Source organism: Leopardus geoffroyi, chromosome B4 (genome assembly GCF_018350155.1).
Source record: "Leopardus geoffroyi isolate Oge1 chromosome B4, O.geoffroyi_Oge1_pat1.0, whole genome shotgun sequence".
Taxonomy (NCBI): domain Eukaryota; kingdom Metazoa; phylum Chordata; class Mammalia; order Carnivora; family Felidae; genus Leopardus; species Leopardus geoffroyi.
This window is the reverse complement of record NC_059341.1, coordinates 5,724,812-5,748,846: the sequence shown is the minus strand read 5'-3', so window position 1 is coordinate 5,748,846 and position 24,035 is coordinate 5,724,812. Positions and strand designations below refer to the sequence as shown.

At 45.0% G+C, this 24,035-nt stretch overlaps 1 protein-coding gene and 1 long non-coding RNA gene across 4 annotated transcripts in view; both read left to right on the top strand.

Annotated features, from left to right (window-relative positions):
• Positions 1 to 22,930, top strand: part of PRKCQ (protein kinase C theta) — a 186,793-nt gene extending 163,863 nt beyond the window's left edge. For all 3 annotated transcript variants that reach the window (XM_045462522.1, XM_045462521.1, XM_045462523.1), the window contains 3 exons: positions 11,076 to 11,264; positions 19,601 to 19,729; positions 22,209 to 22,930. In XM_045462522.1, the coding sequence (XP_045318478.1) occupies positions 11,076 to 11,264; positions 19,601 to 19,729; positions 22,209 to 22,364 (474 nt within the window). In that variant the 3' untranslated portion in view covers positions 22,365 to 22,930. The remainder of the gene's footprint in view (positions 1 to 11,075; positions 11,265 to 19,600; positions 19,730 to 22,208) is intronic.
• Positions 14,415 to 15,684, top strand: LOC123589913. The gene is made up of 2 exons (XR_006708512.1): positions 14,415 to 14,530; positions 14,664 to 15,684. It is a non-coding gene; the product is annotated as an uncharacterized LOC123589913 (long non-coding RNA).
• Positions 22,931 to 24,035: the final 1,105 nt, after the last annotated feature.

Sequence of the window (24,035 nt, the reverse complement as noted above, 5' to 3'; positions counted from 1 at the left end):
TGTGACCTTGGAGAGATTGCTAGAGTCTAGTGACCCGCAACCCCTCTTCTGTCAAATGAGATATTTATGTCCCATGTTATTGTAAGTCTAAAATGGGTGAGCCTATGGAAATTAAAAAAAAAAGAGAGAGAGAGGTATAGTGCTCATATTCTGAGCCCTTAGAAGAATGGCATTTGCTCAGAAGGCATTCATCATTCCTACTCTACCCATGTGCCCCCCTTGTTATGGAGTCCTCCCCAGCTGCCCACCTGAGGGAGGTTGGACACCCCCTTAACACCTGGACCTTCTTCATTGCTTTTTATCTCAATCTCCATGCACCAGTGGATAATTGCTCTAAAGTCAAGCTATCCACTTTTTAAAATCTCTGTACTATGGGGCACCTGGATGGCTCACTTAAGTGTCTGACTTTGGCTCAGGTCATGATCTCACCACTCCGGGTTTGAGCCCCATGTTGGGCTCTGTGCTGACAGCTCGAAGCCTGGAGCCTGCTTCAGATTCTGTGTCTCCCTCTCCCTCTGCCCCTCCCCTACTTGTGCTCTCTCTCAAAAATAAACATTAAAAAATTTTTTTAAATTAAAATAAAATCTCTGTACTAGTTTGAAATCATTATAGATTCACAAGAAGTTGCAAAAATAGTACAGAAGTATCACCGATATATACCCTCCACCCATTTCCCCCAGTGGCTACATCTCCTATAATTATGGCACGACACCAAAATCAGGGAATGGATATTGGTACAATGTGTGTCCAGTTCTGTGCCATGTGATCTCATGTGTAGATTCACTTTTCGTAGATTCTTATTCACTTTTATATCCAATGACTGAGCACAGGGATTGGTGCGTTAAGTTGCTACCACAACTTCCCCTCAGGTGGGAAGAATGAATGAATGACTATTAATAAATTCATAAAGGGGGATGGTGGTTTGATAGGGATGGACTTCTGATTTCCTGGGTCAAAAATTAGCACATCTGTCATCAAGAGCGTAATTGTGGTGCCCTGAGTTTAAGAAATATGTGGCTTTGTCCTGTTTATTTGGTATTTAATTTTGACTGAACCTTTTTTTTTCAATATATGAAATTTATTGTCAAATTGGTTTCCATACAACACCCAGTGCTCATCCCAAAAGGTGCCCTCCTCAATAGCCATCACCCACCCTCCCCTCCCTCCCACCCCCCATCAACCCTCAGTTTGTTCTCAGTTTTGAAGAGTCTCTTATGCTTTGGCTCTCTCCCACTCTAACCTTTTTTTTTTTCCTTCCCCTCCCCAACGGGTTCCTGTTAAGTTTCTCAGAATCCACATAAGAGTGAAAACATATGGTATCTGTCTTTCTCTGATTGGCTTATTTCACTTAGCATCACTCTCCAGTTCCATCCATGTTGCTACAAAGGGCCAGATTTCATTCTTTTTCATTGCCACGTAGTATTCCATTGTGTATATAAACCACAATTTCTTTATCCATTCATCAGTTGATGGACATTTAGGCTCTTTCCATAATTTGGCTATTGTTGAGAGTGCTGCTATAAACATTGGGGTACAAGTGCCCCTATGCATCAGTACCCTGTACTGCTAGTACTCCAGCATCTATAGTCTCCTGATATGTTCATTTTGGCCACTCTGACTGGCGTGAGGTGATATCTGAGTGTGGTTTTGATTTGTATTTCCCTGATGAGGAGCGATGTTGAGCATCTTTTCATGTGCCTGTTGGCCATCCAGATGTCTTCTTTAGAGAAGTGTCTATTCATGTGTTCTGCCCATTTCTTCACTGGGTTATTTGTTTTTCCAGTGTGGAGTTTGGGGAGCTCTTTATAGATTTTGGATACTAGCCCTTTGTCCTATATGTCATTTGCAAATATTTTTTCCCATTCCGTTGGTTGCCTTTTAGTTTTGTTGGTTGTTTCCTTTGCTGTGCAGAAGCTTTTTATCTTCATGAGGTTCCAGTAGTTCATTTTTTCTTTTAATTCCCTTGCCTTTGGGGATGTGTCTAGTAAGAAATTGCTACGGCTGAGGTCAGAGAGGTCTTTTCCTGCTTTCTCCTCTAGGGTTTTGATGGTTTCCTGTCTCACATTCAGGTCCTTTGTCCATTTTGAGTTTATTTTTGTGAATGGTGTGAGAAAGTGTCTAGTTTCAACCTTCTGCATGTTGCTGTTCAGTTCTCCCAGCACCATTTGTTAAAGAGACTGTCTTTTTTCCATTGGATGTTCTTTCCTGCTTTGTCAAAGATTAGTTGACCATACGTTTGTGGGTCTAGTTCTGGGGTTCCTATTCTATTCCATTGGTCTATGTGTCTGTTTTTGGGCCAATACCATGCTGTCTTGATGGTTACAGCTTTGTAGTAGAGGCTAAAGTCTGGGATTATGATGCCTCCTGCTTTGGTCTTCTTCAAAATTACTTTGGCTACTCGGGGCCTTTTGTGGTTCCATATGAATTTTAGGATTGCTTGTTCTAGCTTCGAGAGGAAGGCCAGTGCAATTTTGATTGGGATTGCATTGAACGTGTAGATAGCTTTGGTTAGTACTGACATTTTGACAATATTTATTCTTCCAATCCACGAGCATGGAATGTTTTCCCATTTCTTTATATCTTCTTCAATTTTCTTCATAAGCTTTCTATAGTTTTCAGCATACAGATCTTTTACATCTTTGGTTAGATTTATTCCTAGGTATTTTACGCTTCTTGGTGCAACTGTGAATGGGATCAGTTTCTTTATTTGTCTTTCTGTTGCTTCATTATTAGTGTATAAGAATGCAACTGATATCTGTATATTGATTTTGTAACTTGCAACTTTGCTAAATTCATGTATTCGTTCTAGCAGACTTCTGGTGGAGTCTATCAGATTTTCCATGTATAATATGTCATCTGCAAAAAGTGAAAGCTTAACTTCATCTTTGCCAATTTTGATGCCTTTGGTTTCCTTTTGTTGTCTGATTGCTGATGCTAGAACTTCCAACACTATGTTAAACAACAACAGTGAGAGTGGACATCCCTGTCGTGTTCCTGATCTCAGGGGAAAAGCTCTCAGTTTTTCCCCATTGAGGATGATGTTAGCTGTGGGCTTTTCATAAATGGCTTTTATGATGTTTAAGTATGTTCCTTCTATCCCAACTTTCTCGAGGGTTTTTATTAAGAAAGGTTGCTGAATTTTGTCAAATGCCTTTTCTGCATCGATTGACAGGATCATATGGTTCTTATCTTTTCTTTTATTAATGTGATGTATCACGTTGATTGATTTGCGAATGTTGAACCAGCCCTGCATCCCAGGAATGAATCCCACTTGATCATGGTGAATAATTCTTTTTATATGCTGTTGAATTCGATTTGCTAGTATCTTATTGAGAATTTTTGCATCCATATTCATCAGGGATATTGGCCTGTAGTTCTCTTTTTTTTACTGGGTCTCTGTCTGGTTTAGGAATCAAAGTAATACTGGCTTCATAGAATGAGTCTGGAAGTTTTCCTTCCCTTTCTATTTTTTGGAATAGCTTGAGAAGGATAGGTATTATCTCTGCTTTAAACGTCTGGTAGAACTCCCCTGGGAAGCCATCTGGTCTTGGACTCTTATTTGTTGGGAGATTTTTGATAACTGATTCAATTTCTTCGCTCGTTATGGGTCTGTTCAAGTTTCGATTTCCTCCCGATTGAGTTTTGGAAGCGTGTGGGTGTTTAGGAATTTGTCCATTTCTTCCAGGCTGTCCAGTTTGTTGCCATATAATTTTTCATAGTATTCCCTGATAATTGCTTGTATCTCTGAGGGATTGGTTGTAATAATTCCATTTTCATTCATGATTTTATCGATTTGGGTCATCTCCCTTTTCTTTTTGAGAAGCCTGGCTAGAGGTTTATCAATTCTGTTTAGTTTTTCAAAAAACCAACTCTTGGTTTCATTGATCTGCTCTACAGTTTTTTTAGATTCTATATTGTTTATTTCTGGTCTGATCTTTATCATTTCTCTTCTTCTGCTGGGTTTAGGCTGTCTTTGCTGTTCTGCTTCTATTTCCTTTAGGTGTGCTGTTAGATTTTGTATTTGGGATTTTTCTTGTTTCTTGAGATAGGCCTGGATTGCAATGTATTTTCCTCTCAGGACTGCCTTCGCTGCATCCCAAAGCATTTGGATTATTGTATTTTCACTTTCATTTGCTTCCATATATTTTTTTATTTCTTCTCTAATTGCCTGGTTGACCCATTCATTCTTTAGTAGGGTGTTCTTTAATCCAGACGTTTTCCTGTGGTTGATTTCAAGCTTCATAGCATTGTGGTCTGAAAGTATGCATGGTAGGATCTCAATCCTTGTATACTTATGAAGGGCTGTTTTGTGACCCAGTATGTGATCTATCTTGGAGAATGTTCCATGTGCACTCGAGAAGAAAGTATATTCTGTTGCTTTGGGATGCAGAGTTCTAAATGTATCTGTCAAGTCCATCTGATCCAATGTATCATTCAGGGCCCTTGTTTCTTTATTGACCGTGTGTCTAGATGATCTATCCATTTCTGTAAGCGGAGTGTTAAAGTCCCCTGCAATTACCACATTCTTATCAATAAGGTTGCTTATGTTTGTAATTGTTTTATATATTTGGGGGCTCCCATATTCGGCGCATAGACATTTATTACTGTTAGCTCTTCCTGATGGATAGACCCTGTAATTATTATATAATGCCCTTCTTCATCTCTTGTTACAGCCTTTAATTTAAAGTCTAGTTTTTCTGATATAAGTATGGCTACGCCAGCTTTCTTTTGGCTTCCAGTAGCATGATAAGTAGTTCTCCATCCCCTCACTTTCAATCTGAAGGTGTCCTCAGGTCTATTTTTTTTTTTCTTTTAAATTATGTCATTTCTTCAACGTTTATTTATTTTTGGGACAGAGAGAGACAGAGTATGAACGGGGGAGGGGCAGAGAGAGAGGGAGACACAGAATCGGAAACAGGCTCCAGGCTCCGAGCCATCAGCCCAGAGCCCGACGCGGGGCTCGAACTCACAGACCGCGAGATCGTGACCTGGCTGAAGTCGGACGCTTAACCGACTGCGCCACCCAGGCGCCCCATGTCCTCAGGTCTAAAATGAGTCTCTTGTAGACAGCAAATAGATGGGTCTTGTTTTTTTTATCCATTCTGATACCCTGTGTCTGACTGAACCTTGTTTAAATGCAAGACTGGCCACTGGTCAACCAGAAATTATGGCCTTTGACTTTCCTGTCTGCTTCTGCATCTTCCAGAATTTAGTGTTAGCGACTGACTTCTCTCTCTGCATCTTTTGTCTCTTACCTTCCACCATGCTGTCTTCTTACTATACATTCTCCATGAGCAATAATTAACTTAAGACTATGGTTATAACTCCAAGATCAATATGGCCAGCCCAAACTTCTTGCTTCTGCGGTCACAGGCCATTCAAACATAACAGGTCTCCAACTCACTTTCTCTGTTGAACCTGCTCCGCCCACCACCCACTTTCCCTTCATCTCTTTCTTAGTATATCACACACTCATCCACCTACTAACCTCACCAGAAAACCAGAGTAATTGAGTTTTCTTTCTTTCCTTCTTACCCTTCCCCTATCCAAACACCCAGAAGTTCTAAATATAGCCTTCAGAGACATCTATTCTTTCCCCTCCCCGATCTTGTGACTGCATTAAGAATCACCCTTGATTATTCCTTGATTCTCTAAGTGAGTCCCTTTGGTTGGACCCCCAATTCTTCTCCAGTTCCTTCCCCCACTTCCTGCCGCTACCCTACTCCAGGCCCTGAGCAGCTCTTGTCTGGACACTGGGGACACCCTCTGGCTTTCCTCTCTGTCACCATCCAACTGCCAGTTTACCTTCTACATAGTTCCAAATTTTTGTAAGAGATGCTCCCTCATTAGTTAAAAAAAAAAGAATCCTCAGTATATGTATATTGTATATAAATCTCACATTATTGCCAACTAATATAGTCTGTATATTATAAAATATGCATATAGAAGGATACAGTCAGGTTGAAATTAAAACAAAATATACAATTTTTTAAAAAAATTTTTAAATATTTTTGAAAGAGAGAGAGAGAGAGCATGAGCAGGGAAGGAGCAGAGAGAGAGAGAGAGAGAGACAGGATCCGAAGCAGGCTCCAGGCTCTGAGCGGCCAGCACAGAGCCTGACACAAGGCTTGAACTCATGAACTGTGAGATCATGACCTGAGCTGAAGTCAGACACTTAACTGACTGAGCCACCCAGCACCCCTACAGTTATTTTAAGTAACTAAATTTTATTCTGTTTATTGATAGTTTATGCTTTGTTCAAATAATGAGATTAAATAACTTAAGATCTTGGTTGAACGCTCTAGGACTCAGATTCAAAGGTCTGATTAGCTTTTTACTTCTTGGTTTCACTGGCCATCATAGCTGGAAAGGATAGCTCACAAAGGCACAGTATCACTTAGACTTTACAATACGTATTTTAGGCAAGGTTTGTTGTTTACAATGGAGGTTGTAATTCAAATCATTCCATAATTCAAAACAAGGTCTTTGATACATCTTTTTTTTTTTAGCTAACTTCTTGTCATAACTAATGACACTCTTTTAGCTTCCTTATAATGTAGGTAACCAAGAACTTGTACTGAGAGCAAGAGAGACCTCTCTGCTGCCATTTTCTTATGTTCTATGTGTTTGCATCTGTCTCTCAAAAATAAACTTAAAAAAATATTTTAAAAAAACAGGTGAGGGGTGCCTGGGTGGCGCAGTCGGTTAAGTGTTCGACTTCAGCCAGGTCATGATCTCGCGGTCCGTGAGTTCGAGCCCCGCGTCAGGCTCTGGGCTGATGGCTCAGAGCCTGGAGCCTGTTTCCGATTCTGTGTCTCCCTCTCTCTCTGCCCCTCCCCCCTTCATGCTCTGTCTCTCTCTGTCCCAAAAATAAATAAACGTTGAAAAAAAAATTAAAAAAAACAAACAAACAGGTGTGCTCTCCTACCTCGGAGCCTTAATAATTTAACTTTCCCCTTATTGTGTTTCTAAGTATATGCTGCTTAGTACTGGTTTTATATGTATTCGGTTGTTATCTCTAGGGAAGGGACTCTGTGGCAAACAGAAAGCCAGTGATACCAGGCAAGTCATTAGAAACACACAGGAGCACAGAGCAGGACAAGGGCCATGGAGCCCACCTGGCAGATGCCAGTATCTCTTGATGGGAGAACCCGAATTACAGAAGTAAATGCACTTCAGAGCGGCATCAGGAATGACACACAAAAATACAGACCGCACTCCCCACAGCCGGGGAATGTCCCCAGTCCATGTCTCCTAAGACATAAAACTCAATGACTCCCTGTGTCTTCCAGTTGTAGGACCAAGGGTCTAACATGTAACCGGAGGTCCAAGCCCGTTTTGACAAGACTAGGGAAACAGTTAAACACCCTACTCGCTAAGCCACTTAGTAATTCCCTGTGGGATTCCAATACATGGAAGCAGCTCCCTGGAGAGACCAGGAGTCACTTGGGGACCAACACTATAAAGGGACTGGCTGGTCACCTAGTAAACTATGACCACACACCAACACAGTGAGCTTTATAGAGATGTAACTCACTAGCTCTACCAGGAAGATGCAATTGCCGATGATAACTTTCACCGTTGGAGAGAGAGACTCTGACATAAAGTGGCAACGTCTTTAGTATCTGAATTATTTGACTAAAGATGGGGGGAGGGAACAGGACAAAAGAGGATGAGGCCATATGAAGGCAGCAGGGGCTGAAACAAGGGCACCTGGGTGGTTCAGTCAGTTAAGCATCCAAGTCTTGATTTTGGCTCAGGTCATGATCTCATGGTTTGTGAGATCGAGCCTCGAGCCCTGTTGGGATCTGTGCTACAGAATCTGTTTGGAATGCGCTCTCTCTCTCTCTCTCTCGCTCTCTCTCTCTCTGTTTCATTGCCTCTCCCCTGCTCATTCTCTCTCTCTCAAAATATTTTTAAAAAGGCAGCAGGGGTTGAGACAGAAAAAGGGGCTGCTTCAGCCAGTGTTTCCCTGCCAGTTTCTTTAGAAATGTAGACAGTGTGAGCATGACCTTGTTAGGTTGAGATTTAATCCATGGGACATTAAAGATAAAAGGAACATTATGTAGCAAAAATCTCCCAAGGAGCAGGGTTCAGAACATAGCTTCAGCTCCCTAACTAGATCTTAAATAAGACAGTAACCTCCTGAAGTCCAATCCCTGTCCTTTATTAAACAGGGGTCCCAGGACCTACCTCAGGAATTCTTATAAATAAGACACAGATACCTAACACATGTCAGCATACTTCTGCAAATTTTCTGTTCAGGCAATGTCACTCTGCATTTTGCTTCTTCCTCCTAACTTACGAGGAATTCTTTAGAACATCACCTAGCACTAGAAGACTTAATTTCCACCACAGCTGTCTCCTGTCCTCCAAATTTCTTTTCATCTGTCCTTCCAAATGAAGTTTAGAAAGACAGGATGCTCAGAGCAGTTTCTGGTTGCTTTGGGCTCCCCCTTGTGACAAAACTTGGGAATTGTGTGTGAACCAGTCCCCATTTGAGGCAAATTCACCTAAACTGAAATTTGTGTGTGTGTGTGTGTGTGTGTGTGTGTGTGTGTGTGCGCGCGCGCGCACATCTTTATCACTCTATCTACTTTTAAACTTTTCCCTAAGGAATAATCCATCCTCTCTAAACTTTGAAGTTAACTTTATTAAGGATACTGGCTAGCAGTTGTATGCTGGAAGTCAGTGGCAGATTGCAAAATTCTGTTTGCAACTTGATCTTTATTTTCACCAACGGGTGCCAGTTGATCAAGATGGACAGTTACCGTAGAACATGCAGTCATTTCCATAGGACAAAGCACTGCATGTTCCCTGCTTTTCACTGGATTCGCACAATAACCCAGTAGTAAGTCAGCCAGATGTTATCACTTTTTTTTTTTTTTTAACAAATGAGACCCAGAGAGGGTGAAGGAATCTGCCCCAAACTATACATTAGGGGGACTAAGCCAGAAGTAGAACCCACAACATTTTGTATGGCCATCACGGTTTCGTTGTGGTTTATCAACTCTTGTGTTGGGAGACACTTCCACCATATTCCCGAGCCTCAGACCACACGTAGCTCATTCCCCAAGGACAGACGTGGAGTGGGGTGGCGTTCAGAGACAGCAGACATGCACACTAGCCCACTGTATCAAAGGATCACCAGCATCGAGACATGCAGCTTTACTAGAAATGCTACGATGTCTAGAACGTAACATCGTTTTTCTTTCCTAAGGCCGCCATTGCTGCAACCGTACCATATATTCCACAGGCCCACGTAAGAAGACATTCCATTTCAAACGGAGACCTCTAATAGTAAAATGACCTGTGTGTTTATGTGTATGTGCTCACACACAGGGGACTGAGCTAGGTCTTAAAATGCAGGCAGCGTGGAAAGGATGGCCATCTCCAGAGGGTCCCAGCCTCGCTTTTTAGTTTAGCGTTTCAATACTATCCTCACTTTCTCCATTTTGGTAATAAAGCATCTTGTCCCCACCCCCATCGTGGGAGCAGCAGGCACGAGACACAAGGGTTTTCTTGTCTTCGCCATTTAACAAATTGTTACTGTGTTCCTACTATGTACTGGTTTTCATTGTAAAATATACATACCATGGAATATACCATCTAACCATTCTAAGAGTGTTATTCAGTCGTGTTAAGTATATTCGCATTGTTGTGCAACAAATCTCTGGAATTTTTTTTTTAATCAGGCACAACTGAAACTCTATAGCCATTAAACAACCACCCATTTTCCCCAAACCCTCAGCAACCACTGTCCCACTTTCTGTCCTTATAAATCAGACACCTCTAGGGACCTCATACAAGTGAATTCATACAGTATTTGTCTTTTCAAGTCTGGCTTCTTTCATTTAGCACAATGTCCTCAAGGTTTATCTAGGTTGGATCATGTGTCAGGATTTCATTCTGTTTTAAGGCCGAATAATATTCCGCTGTATGTATAGATCACATCGCTTATCCATTCAGCCACTGATGGACCTCACACATGGCATTGGAAAATGTCACAGCTTGGTTTGCTAGGATGACAAGAGTCACAGGTACACTCTCTACCTTTCAACATTCAACAAGGAAGCCACTGAAAGCCCAGAATACAGTCTTTTCTGCCAGGAGAGTAGATGGATGGAAGGGTAGAAAGCTTTTTAAAATGTTAGGTGGAGGGCGCCTGGGTGGCTCAGTTGGTTAAGCATCCAACTCTGGGTTTCAACTTAGGTCATGATCTCATGGTTTGTGAGTTTGAGCCCCCCCCCCCCACCCGCCCTGGTCAGGCTCTGTGCTGACAGTGCAGAGCCTGCTTGATTCTCTCCCCCACCCCTTTCTCTGCCTCTCCCCTGCTTAATCTTTTTTAGAAAAATAAAAGTTAGGTGAGATCCCAGACTTTAAATCCACTTCCCTAAAGGACAGACCAGACCAGTTCTACTCAAAGCACTGCTGTTAAGCTGCAGATCACTCTAAGAGAGAGAATTTCTGGAACTGAAGTCTGCTATCCTGGTCTCTCTCAGCACACTCACTAATTCTGACTCTTTAATGGTGACCACAGATGGGACACCTTAGTTGTACAACTGTGGCCAGAGAGGCTTTACGGGATGGATTTAGGGAGATGACCTCTTTGGAGGTGTGATTACCTACTGAAAGTTTATGCAAAGTCTCAGGACAGACTTCAGTAAAACACGTGGGTTTGGTTTAGTCACAGAACAGCGCGCACGCACACACACACACACACACACACACACACACACACACACACACACCAGCTTTCTTAGGTCTGAATCGACTACCCAAGTCCTCACATCACAGGTGGGAAAATGAAGGCTAACGGCACAGGCCAGTGGTTGCTCTTAAGGCCACAGGGGAAGGAGACATTAAAACCAAAAACTGTTTGCTCAGTTTGGGCACTCTTCACTCACTTCTGCCGTCAGCATCTCAAAAGCTACAGTTTTCAGTGTGATCGGTGTTAAAACCACATACTGTCATCACCATCGACTATTTACTGAGTGGCCTTGAAAAGTTCAAGCAGGGTTTTCGCTCATCCACCTCGTGTTCATTAATTATGCCTCTGCCTCTTGGTCACACAGATCTTGCTGGGCCAGAAATACAACCATTCTGTTGACTGGTGGTCCTTCGGCGTTCTCCTCTACGAGATGCTGATTGGGCAGTCACCTTTCCACGGGCAAGATGAAGAGGAGCTTTTCCACTCCATCCGCATGGACAATCCCTTTTACCCCCGGTGGCTTGAGAAAGAGGCGAAGGATCTTCTGGTGAAGGTAAGAAGTGAAGCCAAGGAGACTCCGTAGAATTAGTATTGGGTATCCTGATCGGTTCTCCCATTCATTTCTAGGTTCTGATTTATACGTGGTAAACAAGAGTCACCTTGAATTGGACTTAAATGGGATTCGCACCATGTATTTCAACTGAGGCACCAGTAGGATGGACGTTAGGTACCAAGATGAGAAGATAAACGTTCATGTGCCTGGTTTACATAAGAAATGCCCAGGAACCAGTTCCATGACTCTTGAAACCCTTACTTTGAGAGGAAATTGGCCCACTGACAAGCCCAGTTTGTAGCTTAAAACTCAGCCTTTGGTTTCCCATCATGCCCATTAAGCCTACTCAGGCCAGTTCATCTCCCCCTTCCCACCTGGACAGAATGCACAACTCTGCAGCCAAACACAAACCTCACATCACCCCTAGGCCATAAAACACGGTCTCAGTTGAGAAGGTAAAACCGTTCAGCCCGTGAAAGAACTCAGCAAGTCAACCAGATCTCTAAAGCCAAGACTTTTAATCCCTCTTCTCCGGTCAGATTCAGGGCTGGTGGCCACTCACTTTGGGAGAAGGGAATGTGGTCATGTTGTGGCCAACTGTGTCCTGTTCTCTTCCTCTCCAGCTCTTGGGTCTCTGCTGCAGACCAGACCAGGTTAAAAGCAGGGAGAGGACAGAGGAGGAAGAAGGAGAAACCGTTGTTCTTTTATGGCTGGGTGGCTTATGCTTGGAGTCTGGTGGTTTGTGAAAGCCAGAACTTCTGTGAGACATTCGAGTAGGTCTTTTGGAAGTAAGAACTGGTCACCGGGGGTGTTTTTGGCCAAAGCCCTTGACACACAGGCCACTTGTTTAGTCCGTTCCCTGGCCCAGATACTATACCAAACTCCATTTCACAGCATTCCATCTCACAGAGACCCTCACTGCTCACTGCCTGAGAGGGCCCCTTCAGCAGTATTTAAAATGCTGCAGATCACATCCCCTTCCCGTGTCCACTGGAAACACTGATGCATCTTTCACCCTGTAACTCAGAATTCAGACTGTCACCATCCCTGCAGAATTCGCCATCAAAGCAAGACTCACACCCCGGTCCACCGACAGTCCAGGCTCAGGGGAGAATTGAGTGTGTTACAGATGGAAACCGGGCTCTAAGAATCACTTGCCATGAACCAGGAGCTCCCAGGGAAAGCCAATGAAGAGACCTAAGCAGCACCTGAGAGCCATCATTAAAGATTGGGGTTATAGGCAGAGTCCTGGTTTCCCTCTGTTGAGGACGCAAATTAACACCCACAGTGTGAGTACAAAAAGTAAGTCACGGTAGTGCAACGTGCTCTTACATATAATAACAACAACCAGCACTCACTGAGCTGTCCCAGCAACTGTTTGGATCAAGGAGATACACCGAGGTGATCAGGAAGCGAACAAATCTAAAAGAAGTGGACCAAGAGCACAGGTGTTTTGAATTTGGGCGTCTCCTATCTCAGCTGGCTTTAAAAATCATTTAGGAAAATAATTTTCAGTCTTGCTGTCTTTATATTGAAAAGGAGGAGCAAAGAGTAAGACCTTTCAACATTAGAAGCTCTCGGTGGATTTTAAGGTTTTTTTTTTTAACATTTATTTATTTTTGAAAAAGAGAGAGAGAGAGAGCAAGAGAGAGAGTGTGAGCAGGGGAGGGGCGGAGACAGAGGGAGACACAGAATCCGAAGCAGGCTCCAGGCTCTGAACTGTAGGCACAGAGCCTGATGCGGGGCTTGAACCCACAAACCGTGAGATCATGACCCGAGCGGAAGTTGGGCGCTTAACTGACTGAGCCACCCAGGTGCCCCGGTGGATTTTAAATCTAAAAACAATTACCAGGCCCATCTTGTTTCACAAGTCTACTTTTTACTCCTGAACTACCTGGACTTAAAGGGCACCCACTTCTCCTGCTCTAATACGACCGGCAACTTGTCCAGAGTCTGAGATGCTGAGGCAACTCTGCAGCCCTCCCTCAGGAGTCCAGTGCGGAGAGAGCCCCCCCAGGACACCCCACCCGAGGCCGATGGCATTGCAAGTCTGAGCCACCTCAACTCAGCTTTCTGTTTCTGTTATGCAAAGAAACCACAAACCTAGGAAACTCTCGGAATGACCCATGAAACACATTTTCAATGACTGAACAACACACCTATAAAATGAAAGGTGATTTCAAAATTAACCAATTAAGAAGATGACAACAGTAAAAATGATCAGGATTGGGATGGAAGCAGTGTTGCTTTACGCAAAGGCAAGTTGAGACATTATGACAGTTGCCGCATGGGTTGTACACGGACTGGACACGTGGGCTCAAGGTGAGGTAGGATTGGTTGGCTCCAGCTGCTGTAACAAAATATCACAGACCGAGGGGCTCAACCCAACAAATTTACTTACAGTTCCGGAGGCTGGGAGTCCAAAGGCAAGGTCCAGCAGGGTCGGTTTCTGGCGAAGGCTTTCTTCCTGCCTTGCAGACAGGTGCCTCCTTGCCTCATCTTCACTCACACACGGGCGAAGAGCTCTCTGCTGTTTCCTCTTATAAGGACTCCAATCCTATTGGATCGGGCTCCCACCCACATGACCTCATTTAACCGTAATTACTTGTTTCCTGCAAGTTCACTCGCATGGGGGGTAGGGCTTCGATGTGTGACTTTTGAGGAGACACGCTTCAGTCTCGTAGTGTGGGGGTACACTGAAAAGGCCTGGGCCAACGAAACCCCCCCAGAAGGGAATTAAGGAAACAGCTCGGGGGCTGCCTGGAGGCGATCCACATTTACCCCTTGATGTTCCGCGAAAGCTCAACAGCTATGCTTCCAAACCCAGTGCCGCCTCGGGATGTGGGGGGGGGGGGGGGGGGGGTGGGGCTCACAGCCAGGAGGGAGGGTGAAGGAGTCACGGGGCCAGGTGGAGTTCCTCAGAAGTTAATGCTGGAAGTGACGGTTTTTCACAGGAGAGAAAGACGGTGTGGGAAGAAGGATCAGTTCCAGGTAGAGAGGAAAGATGACAAGACACATACAAGGAATATTACTCAGCAAGAAAAAGGCAGGAACGGTTATCGATCTACAAAACAACCTGGGTGGATCGCAAGGGTGTTGTGCGGAGTGAAAAAAGGCCAGTCTCCAAGGGTCACATACTGTGAGTCCACTTGTGTAACCTTCTCCAAAGGGCAGCGTGGAGATGGAAATCAGATTAGTGGCAGTGGGGGCTGGGGAGAGTGGAGGCAGGACAGCGACTGTAGAGGGGGATCCCAAGGGACAGCTTTGTGTTGACGGGACGGATCTGTGTGCACGGTGGTTACCCAAATCTACGCATGGGATAAAATGACAGAGAACTAGACACACACATTGTATCGATGCTGGCCTCCTGCTTTGGGTGTCGTTCTATAATTATAAAAGACGTAGGCATTAGGGGAAGCCAGGTGACAGGGACACAGGACACCTGTACTAGCTTTCAACATCCTGTGAATTGATATGTATGGACTGAATGTGCCGGCCCCAAATCCTATGTTGAAGCCCTAACCCCCAAGATGATGAGGCCTTTGGGACATAATGAGGCAGAGATGACATAATCGGGGTGGGGTCACCACAGTGGACGAGTGCCCTTATAAAAAGAGGAAGAGAGAGCTATCCCCCCCTCCAAGTGCATGCACCAGAGGAAGGCCATGTGAGGACACAGCAAGAAGGCGGCCACCTACACGCCAAAAAGAGGGTCCTCGCCAGAAAGTGCCCACACAGGCACCTTGATCTTGGACTTCCAGACTCCAGAACTGTGAAAACTAAATGTCTGTTGTTTAATGTTTAAGGCACCACTCAGTCCGTGTCATTTTGTTGTAGCAGCCCAAGCAGACTAAGACGCTGTGATTGTTTCAAAATAAAAAGCTTAAGAACAAAATAAAATCTAAGGGTTAATGCCAGCAAATACCAAAACCAAAATCATGTGCGCTTTCAATAGCGGGAAAAAGATTTGCTAGAAGAATAGAAAATAAATCTGGCTGAACAGAGCAGCAACCAAGACAAGTAAGAATAAAAAGTGGGAGAGAGTGGGACTCGTTGGCGAACGAGGTCTTAAATCCACGTGGAGGAGACCGGGCTTATCCTTTCCCGTAGGTGTTGGTAAAAATTCCATCTCCTTGCCCCACAAGGAAGGTAGTCCTCCGCCGTGTTCTAGAAGTAAGGCTGATAAAAATTAGTTTCCTCGTGCAATTTGCTGACAAGAACATGGCTTCTAGTTTCATCTCTCCTCCCGGTTTGCTCTATAACTTTGGTCCCACTGCCCCCCTCATCCTTGAGTTCCGTTTTCTGCAAAAATCAAAGGTAGCGTCATTTCTGAGAAACTTCCTGTAGAGAATTATAATGTAAAACCCAGAAGTAATGAGTCCTCTAAAAAAAAAAAAAAAGGAATCTGTTACAGCAGCTGCATCAATATCACTCTCTGTTCCCTTTAGTCCTCACAGCACATAGATGCAGGTAGTGTACTGAACAACTGCGCAGAAGAGGCTGTGCTGCATCATGAATTGCAACTGGGACACCGCTGTTCAGTTGAGTCTTGAAAAGAAACACCCCTTTCTCCCTCATGTATTCATCCAGGATGTCCCGTCCATTTGTTCGGAAATGGGCGGAAAACGAAAGATCCCAAACAGAAGCACCTCTCCCTTCTGTAGAAAGATATATCTGCGCAGGGAATGAAGAGGGGAGAAGACCCCTCTCCAGGGACAGGGGCTAAGCGCTGGTGGCCCTCCTCAGCCGCCCAGCACGGCTCCCCAGCCCAGACAGTCGAGTAAATTCAAACAAACGACAGCTACATCCTGGCCATTCGTGTACGAGGTGTGCTGTTTCCTGTTAACGTAAACCGCCCTCTGACAGCTTCTATGAACAAAAGCAAGTCTTTCTTCATGAACACGGAGTCCCTTGGTGCAGCTTCTCCAGCACAGAGCTGATGGCCTCCCGCAAGGTCACCAGACCTAGAAAGGGGGGGGGGGGCGTGCTTTGATGCAGGGGACAGAAGACAGTAACTCACTCTTGTGCAGGACGGGAAAGAAATCTGAGTCTCGAACATGAGGTCATGTTATATTCTCATTACATATTTTATCTTTGAAAGTATATTTTTTTAAATTTCACAGGTACATGGGTCAGTCTCAGAAGGCTCTGTCAGGATGCTCTAGGTACAAACGACACATGGTCCTGGAAAAATCCAACAGGAAACAGCACGGTCCGCACTTGGCATAGGGCAATTACTTCTCACTGTATCCAGTAAAGCCTTTCATTATAACTACGTGAGCTAGAGACACTCCCACCTTCTCTCTCATCTTGTTTCATGAAAACGTCCTTAAAAAGTAGGGGCCAGTAAGGTGTGATGATCGTTTCTAGGCAAGTCACTTATTCCCTCTGCTTCTGAAGAATCAGTCTGCTTTTCCATCTGTTGGCCCACATTGGTGTTCGAGTCTACAGAAGAAAAATTTTACTGTGCATTTGGTGCCTTTTCTATGTGCCGTTATATATGCTGAAGACGAGAGGCTGGCAGAAGGTGAGGACTCAAGATCTATGGTCTGCATGTAATAAAGTAGAAAGACAACTTGCTCACGTATTTAACAAACATTTATCGTGCATCTACTTTGTGCACAGCACTGTGCTAGGTTCTGTAAGAAAGAGAAACATAAGTGGTGTTTGCCCTCCATAGCTTACACTCTACTAAAAAAAAAATACTCTTCAAAATACTCTTGGGGCAACAAGGTGGCTCAGTCGGTTGAGCATACGACTTTGGCTCAGGTCATGATCTCATTCGTTCCTGAGTTCGAGCCCCGCGTCGGGCTCTGTGCTGACAGCTCAGAGCCTGGAACCTGCTTTGGATTCTGTGTCTCCCTCTCTCTGCCTCTCTCTCTCTCTCTCTCTCTCAAAAATAAAAACGTTAACAAAATACTATTAAAAATGATAGATAGATACCTTCTTTAATGGAGGGAAGATATTCAGATGTCCTACGGAGCCCAGAGGAGAGACTAAAGAGGCTGTTTATAATTTGGGCTCTACCCCTGGCTAGACCTGTGATCTTGAGCAAGTTATTTAGCTACTCTGAGCCCCCGTGTCCTTAACTGACGATTGGGACAGTGATCTCTGCTTTTAGAATCTGTCTTCAAAGTCAGGCCGATACGGCGGAGGCATCTGGCACTACTCCTGACTCTCAACGCTGGTTGGAATAAGTCACGGAACTAACCATATGACAACGAGTATGAGTTGAAGGGCAGGGAGGGCTCACCAGGAGTTGAGGGAGTCAAAGAAAGCTTCACAAAGAAGAAGGAGCATAAGCTGAACCCTGAGTGTTGGGCTAGGATTGAAAGCTGAGGTGAAGGAAATGGCAAAATGTGGGGAGACGTATCTCCTCACGAGATGGAGATGTCCATAGCGAAGGACAGAGGTGGTAAAGGCAGGTGGCATATTCAGTGAGTAGGTATGTCTGGACAGAAGAGAGGGTTACAGTGGGGACAGAAGGATGTGTGTCCGCAGAGGCCACAGAGAGCCTGGGATGACCAGCCAGGCTCAGAGGATGTTAGGACTCACCAGGGCATAGAGATGACCTTGCCTCACCCTGCATTCTCCAGGGGAGGAAATGGAGACTCGGAAAACTTGCACAAGGCCACGTGGGTAGGAAATCTCTTGGGTGACAGCCTCATGTTAGTGGTTTTCTAACGGAGCCTTGGAACATCAAGTTTCCATTGAGAGACCTCAGCCGCCACCGTACGGTAAAGAGGGACAGCTGACCATGTGGCTGCACTAGCTGGTTACGTGGGTATTCCACCTGGACTTTTAAAGATTACCATGGGGGCGCCTGGGTGGCGCAGTCGGTTAGGCGCCTGACTTCAGCCAGGTCACGATCTCGCGGTCCGTGAGTTCGAGCCCCGCGTCGGGCTCTGGGCTGATGGCTCAGAGCCTGGAGCCTGTTTCCGATTCTGTGTCTCCCTCTCTCTCTGCCCCTCCCCCGTTCATGCTCTGTCTCTCTCTGTCCCCAAAATAAATAAACGTTGAAAAAAAAAATTTTTTTAAATAAAAAAATAAAAATAAAAAGATTACCATGATTTTTAAAAAGAAGAAAAAAATCTCCACTTTGCTACCGCATGTTGTGTTTTTTTTCTTCTTTTGGTTTTGGGTTTTTTGGGGGCCTTTCGGTAGAGCCTTTGAAGATTTTCAAGTAGGAAGGTAACATAAGTAAGGCAGTGTTTGGAAACACATAGACTGGCTATTCTTACAAGAGATAAAAGCAAGAGATCTCTGTAATTTAGTTGTTACCAGAGGTCCGGTCCTGCCAGAGCCTCGTGGAATATCCCTGTTTCAGAGACCCCACGGTGTCCTTATGAACACCCTACAGCTAGAAGTTACTCTATAAACAAACATCGAGCTGCCGGATAAAAAGGGGTAACTACTTCAGGCACTTGGGACCCGTGACTCCCCAGGTCTCGTGTTTGGACTCTCCTATTCCGTACTGCCCTTGACCCGTTGTGTTGGAGTTTGAAGGGTTTCCAAGCTCCTTTCCTGTCCTGGCCAAGGTTCAGCGTGACCTCATAGTAACAGGAGAAGGAACAGTGCAAAGAAGAAAATATATCTGTAACAGACCAGAGGTCATTAAAGAGGATTTGAATTAAGTATTACTTTACCAGCGGGTTTGCAGGAAGCAGAAATGATTCTCACTACTCAGACGCCTTATCCAAGCTGACCGTCAGGGACTAGTTTATAGGATATCATCAAAGCAACACTGTTATCCTTTGAAGGCAGCTTTGTAGGAAATCAAAGTCAATTAATGGGCGGTCAACCCAGCAACAAATAAATTGATCACTTATTCTCTGTTGGGTTTTACAGACCACGAATCACTGCATACGTGCGTGTGCACGTGTGTGCGTGTGTGTGCATGCATGTGTGTGTGCGTGTGTGTGTGTGATTTCATCTCACGCACAGAACCGCCCTGCGGGAAGGATACTTCATTCACTTTACAGGGGAGGACACAGACTCAGACTCCTGCAACTTGCCAGAGGTCCCGTAAATAATACAAGGCAAAGCTGATTTCAAAACCGGTCTACATCACTCAAGAGACTGCATTTCTAGGGCCAGGAGCAAGGGAGCAAAAACCCAGACCCTGGAATATTCAGAAGGCTCATTTGAGGGAGAATGCTGTCACCAGTTTGGAGACAACAGTTGATACTCGAGAGTGGAAAAATCGGGTTAGAAAAGCCTCAAAAAGCAGTCTTTACCTCGTGACTTGCGCCTCACACACTATGAAATGCAGCCTCGTCTGAGGCTAACCGGCTGGTCCCCTGGGAAGTAACTGTTTTCTTTCTGCCGCTTCTCAGCTCTTCGTGAGGGAACCTGAAAAGAGACTAGGAGTGAGGGGAGACATCCGCCAGCATCCTTTGTTCCGGGAGATCAACTGGGAAGAGCTTGAAAGGAAGGAGATTGACCCACCGTTCCGGCCTAAAGTGGTAAGGACCCTCCCAGGACCATTTGGTTCCAGCTTGGCTCCCGGGCTGCCTGCCTGCCCCTCACCCCTGCTTGAGCCCCTACCTTCCCTCTGGGGTGCAGTTCTTGGAGGAAAGTGCTTCCTTAACCATAATTCAGGTTACCTGGCTGGGAGTGGGGGGGATGGGGTGCAGGGGGATGTTACTCTTGTGTTGCAATATCTAACCTGTGCGATGAAAATGTACCTGCATGAAAAATCAATTGCTGGGCGCATGCCTCAGACATAACCTGCATGTGCCAGGTGGCTCTCTGATGAGATACGGCACTTTTGCACAGGATGCATCCCTGCCCCATAGTCACAGATTCTGTGACCCAAACGTGTATGCGGGGGATCTTGCAACCCTCTTTTCCATGGCTATTTATTAAAGTTTGCCTGACGTTTGCAACTGGTTCACGTTAACTATATTCCCTAACGGCAATCGTTCACTGTTACTTGGTTTAAGGAAAAAGTACATTGGGGCTGAGGAAGAGACAAGTCTCTAAATTGCCAGGTGTATGTTCACTAGTGAAAGTCGCTAACCTCCATGAGAAAAGGCACAATGACCTGTCCATGTGCAGAACCACCATAAAGCGAAGACAGAGTAAAGAAGGGACGCCCCAGGGGGCTCAGTGGGTTAAGCGTCCGACTCTTGATTACAGCTCAGGTCATGATTTCACGGTTCATGAGATCGAGCCCCGTGTGAAGCCCCAGGTCAGGCTCTGCACTGACAGCTCGGACCCTGCTTGGGATTCTCACTCTCCCTCTCTGCCCCTCCCCCACTCACATGCACGCACACACTCTAAAAATAAGTAAATAAACTTACAAAAAAGTAAAGTGCAGTTAAAATGAAAAAGCTCGGCAGACGGATGTTGGTAAGCGTGACTGCACACAGCCACTGAACCGTACTCCTAAAAATCGTTCAGATGGTCACTTTTAGGTTAGGTATATTTTACTACAGTTTTTACAATAAATAGTTTTTGGGGTTTTTTTAATTTTTTTAATGTTTGTTTTTGAGAGAGAGAGAGTGTGAGCAGGGGAGGGGCAGACAGGGAGGGAGACACAGAATCCGAAGCAGGCTCCGGGCTCCGAGCTGTCAGCACAGATTCCGACACGGGGCTCGCACCCACGAACCGGGAGATCATGACCTGAGCCGAAGTGGGATGTTTGACCACCTCAGCCACCCAGGCGCCCCTCAAAAAATAGTTGTTTTAAAGGGTAAGGCAAATGGTAGATATGCCAGCTTTACCCATCCCTGGTCAGTATGGATATAAACCATCTCTACTGTCTCCTGCATGGAAATGGCACAGGCTCGTGGATCCCGAAGCAGAGTGCCTCGCTCCAGAAAACAGCCACTGCTGTTCCTCAGGAGGGGGGAGGACGAAGTGAGTGTGTTCCTAGGACACAACATTGTCCCAAGCTCTGGGGACGCGCTAAGGGTTCCATAGGCTGGTCTCTAGCACTTGCTATTTGGACCAGCACCATCCCTAATACGTGGGTTAATAATTTGTGATAAAATGATTTTTTTTTACCTAGTTTCGCTCATCAGAACAATGTAACTCATGCCTCAACTTTCACAGTACATTACAATTGGCTTGATAGTGTCCATCTAAAAATCAGGCTTTTGATCTACACTTTCCCTACAGGACAATTCCCAGTTCTGCCAGTAGGAAGGAATTTCCCTGACCTGTTGTCCAAGCAGCTATTTGTAGGCAGAGGCCACAGGCCATTGGCTTCACCAGCCCAGGGGCCCCCTTGAGGGGAGGGAGAGTCTCTGACTTTTAGTTATGCTCATATATATAAGGGTGACTTTTGGTCATCTTAAAAAAAAAACTGAACTATACACCATAGTAAGCAGTGTTTATAAATAGGTGTTTGTTTTTACCTTCTTTTTTTTTTTCTCTCACGGGCACCAGTGAGCTAGGTGGCTCGAGGGGAGTTTGTCTCCATCGATCTATGGAAGACGGTCCAAGATGGTTAATGATAAAACGAACATGGGTGGAGAAGCCAGCAGTAGTGAAGGATATTGATGTAAGAATAGGAATATAAAATCTGTAAAACTCCTTGCCTCCACTCCCATCCTCCAGCCCTCCCCTCTTCCCCCTCAGCTACCCCCTAAAGACTAAAAGGATACAGGTCACATCTGGCCCCGCCTCCTTTTCAGAAGTGGCCAATCCTGTTTCAGGTAAACTATTAACCAGAATCATTAGACCCTACTTGGATGTATATAATGAAATTCCTTTACATGAATCTAAGTGTACTATTGACAAGCTAATGCCTCGGGATCTTAGGAATGTTCCATGAATCCACCTATGACCATCTATGAGTGTTACTTCAGTTCATCTGCAATGCGGATAGCATGCAGTGTCATGTACACATGACAGCCTAGATAACAAAAGAAAGATAATTAATGCAGTGGCTGATTTTCTTCCTTTTGTTCCTCCCTCCCTCGAACTCTGATCAAGAAATCACCGTATGACTGCAGCAATTTCGACAAAGAGTTCTTAAATGAGAAGCCCCGGCTATCATTTGCTGACAGAACCCTCATCAACAGTATGGACCAGAATATGTTCAGAAACTTTTCCTTCATCAACCCAGGGATGGAGAGGTTGATATCCTGAACCACTTCCCCTGACACGCGAGGGATTTTGCCTTCTCTCTGCGAACTGGTTCAAGTGACACTCCTTGGATTCCTTTTCACCTTGGAAAAGAAAAGAAACACTCAATAACACCGGCTGAGACCTTCAAGCTCCACACTGACTCTGTATCTGCAGCAGAACCCAGCTCCACTCATTACAACGCCCTTCGGTGTCTCTCCCGTCCTCTCCTGCGGCCACCCCTGATGTTAGGTCATCACTAACCATAGTTATTTACTGGAACGAGGGTTCTCCTCCGCCCTGTGAAAGATCTGAAAACTTAACACTGCCCTAAACCGTGGCTCTTCACATGGGCACCAACGGCTGATCGGTGAAATACTTGATGACGGAAGGGGGCACAGTGAGCACGGGCTTCTGGAGACTGAAACAGCACGTCGCCTCGTGGGAAAGTGGGCTTCATTCAGCCACAGACAAGTAGCCAGTGACCCGTTTTATTCTGTTCACGTCTGGGGAAGTGTAAATGGTGATGGGGGAAGCCCTGGGTAGGTTTTTATGGGAATTCTTCACAATAAACATAGCTTGTAACGTGAGATTTACAAATCCATTCATTCTGATTAGCCATGGAATTCTTGGGAAAGAGGAAAACAGAAAGTGAAAAGAGATCATGTCGCTGAGGTGGAGGGTTTAATAAAACACCTACTCTGGCTATCTTATCAACATAGATATTACACTGAGAGTCCAACAAAGATAGACTCATTTACTCCTGCCAGTGGAACCACCCCATCCACCTACTCTCAGCTGATTTCAATATCGTGGAAGCCACTCACTACAATCCTTTCCACGCTATAACAAGAAGGGCATAGCGCTTCCAAGAGAAAAGAAAACCAATCTCTTATCACACCCTTGATGGTTATTTCATGACTCATAAGTCTCCCTTTAGGCATTAGTCAAAATAAAAGACCCATGCATGCTACTTGTAGCAGTCGATCTTCTTTGATGAGAATTCTAGCTATTTTTAAGGATCTGTGTTGTTTGTATATTTTGATAAAATATTGTGACTTAATGACAGAGGTGGATATGTAAAAATGGAATAAAAGAAAGAAATAAAGATGCCTCTTAATGGTTTAATTCCCTACTTGTCCCTGCAAGAACTTGGTTTTGTCATGGTTGGCATCAAAGTGTCGCTCGCGTTGAGTTGATGTTGGAAATTTGGGGAATCACTAAAGGTCCCCAAAAGAGTGAGAGACTCATAACTTTTAAGTTACTGTTACTATGTTCCTCTTTCCCTTCACGAGATCTCTTGGGAGTGACCCACACATGTTGCTACAGGTCTACACATGTTGCATCTACTCCTCCAACACCCAGAGCCAGCTCTGCCCTCCTATCTGTCCCCAGGCACTGCTTCCTCTCAGAACTACCTTCCTGCCAGCGCTTGTGCAATGCACTAGGGCCTCATCTACCTTTCTGCAGTTTTTTATACAAGGAAAGACCCTCCTTTGATCTTGATCCCATCATCACTGCAACACAGCACTTTCCCCTTTCGCCCCCTCCACCTGCGACTGCTCCCTTGACCAGCCCCTTTCCTCCTACCCACCCCCCCGCCCCCATCACTTCCAAGGCCTCTCTGCCCATCTTGTTTCCACTTTTCTCTTGGTTCTTTCCCACCACCTTGTGCCTTCTAGGCTTGCTTGCTTG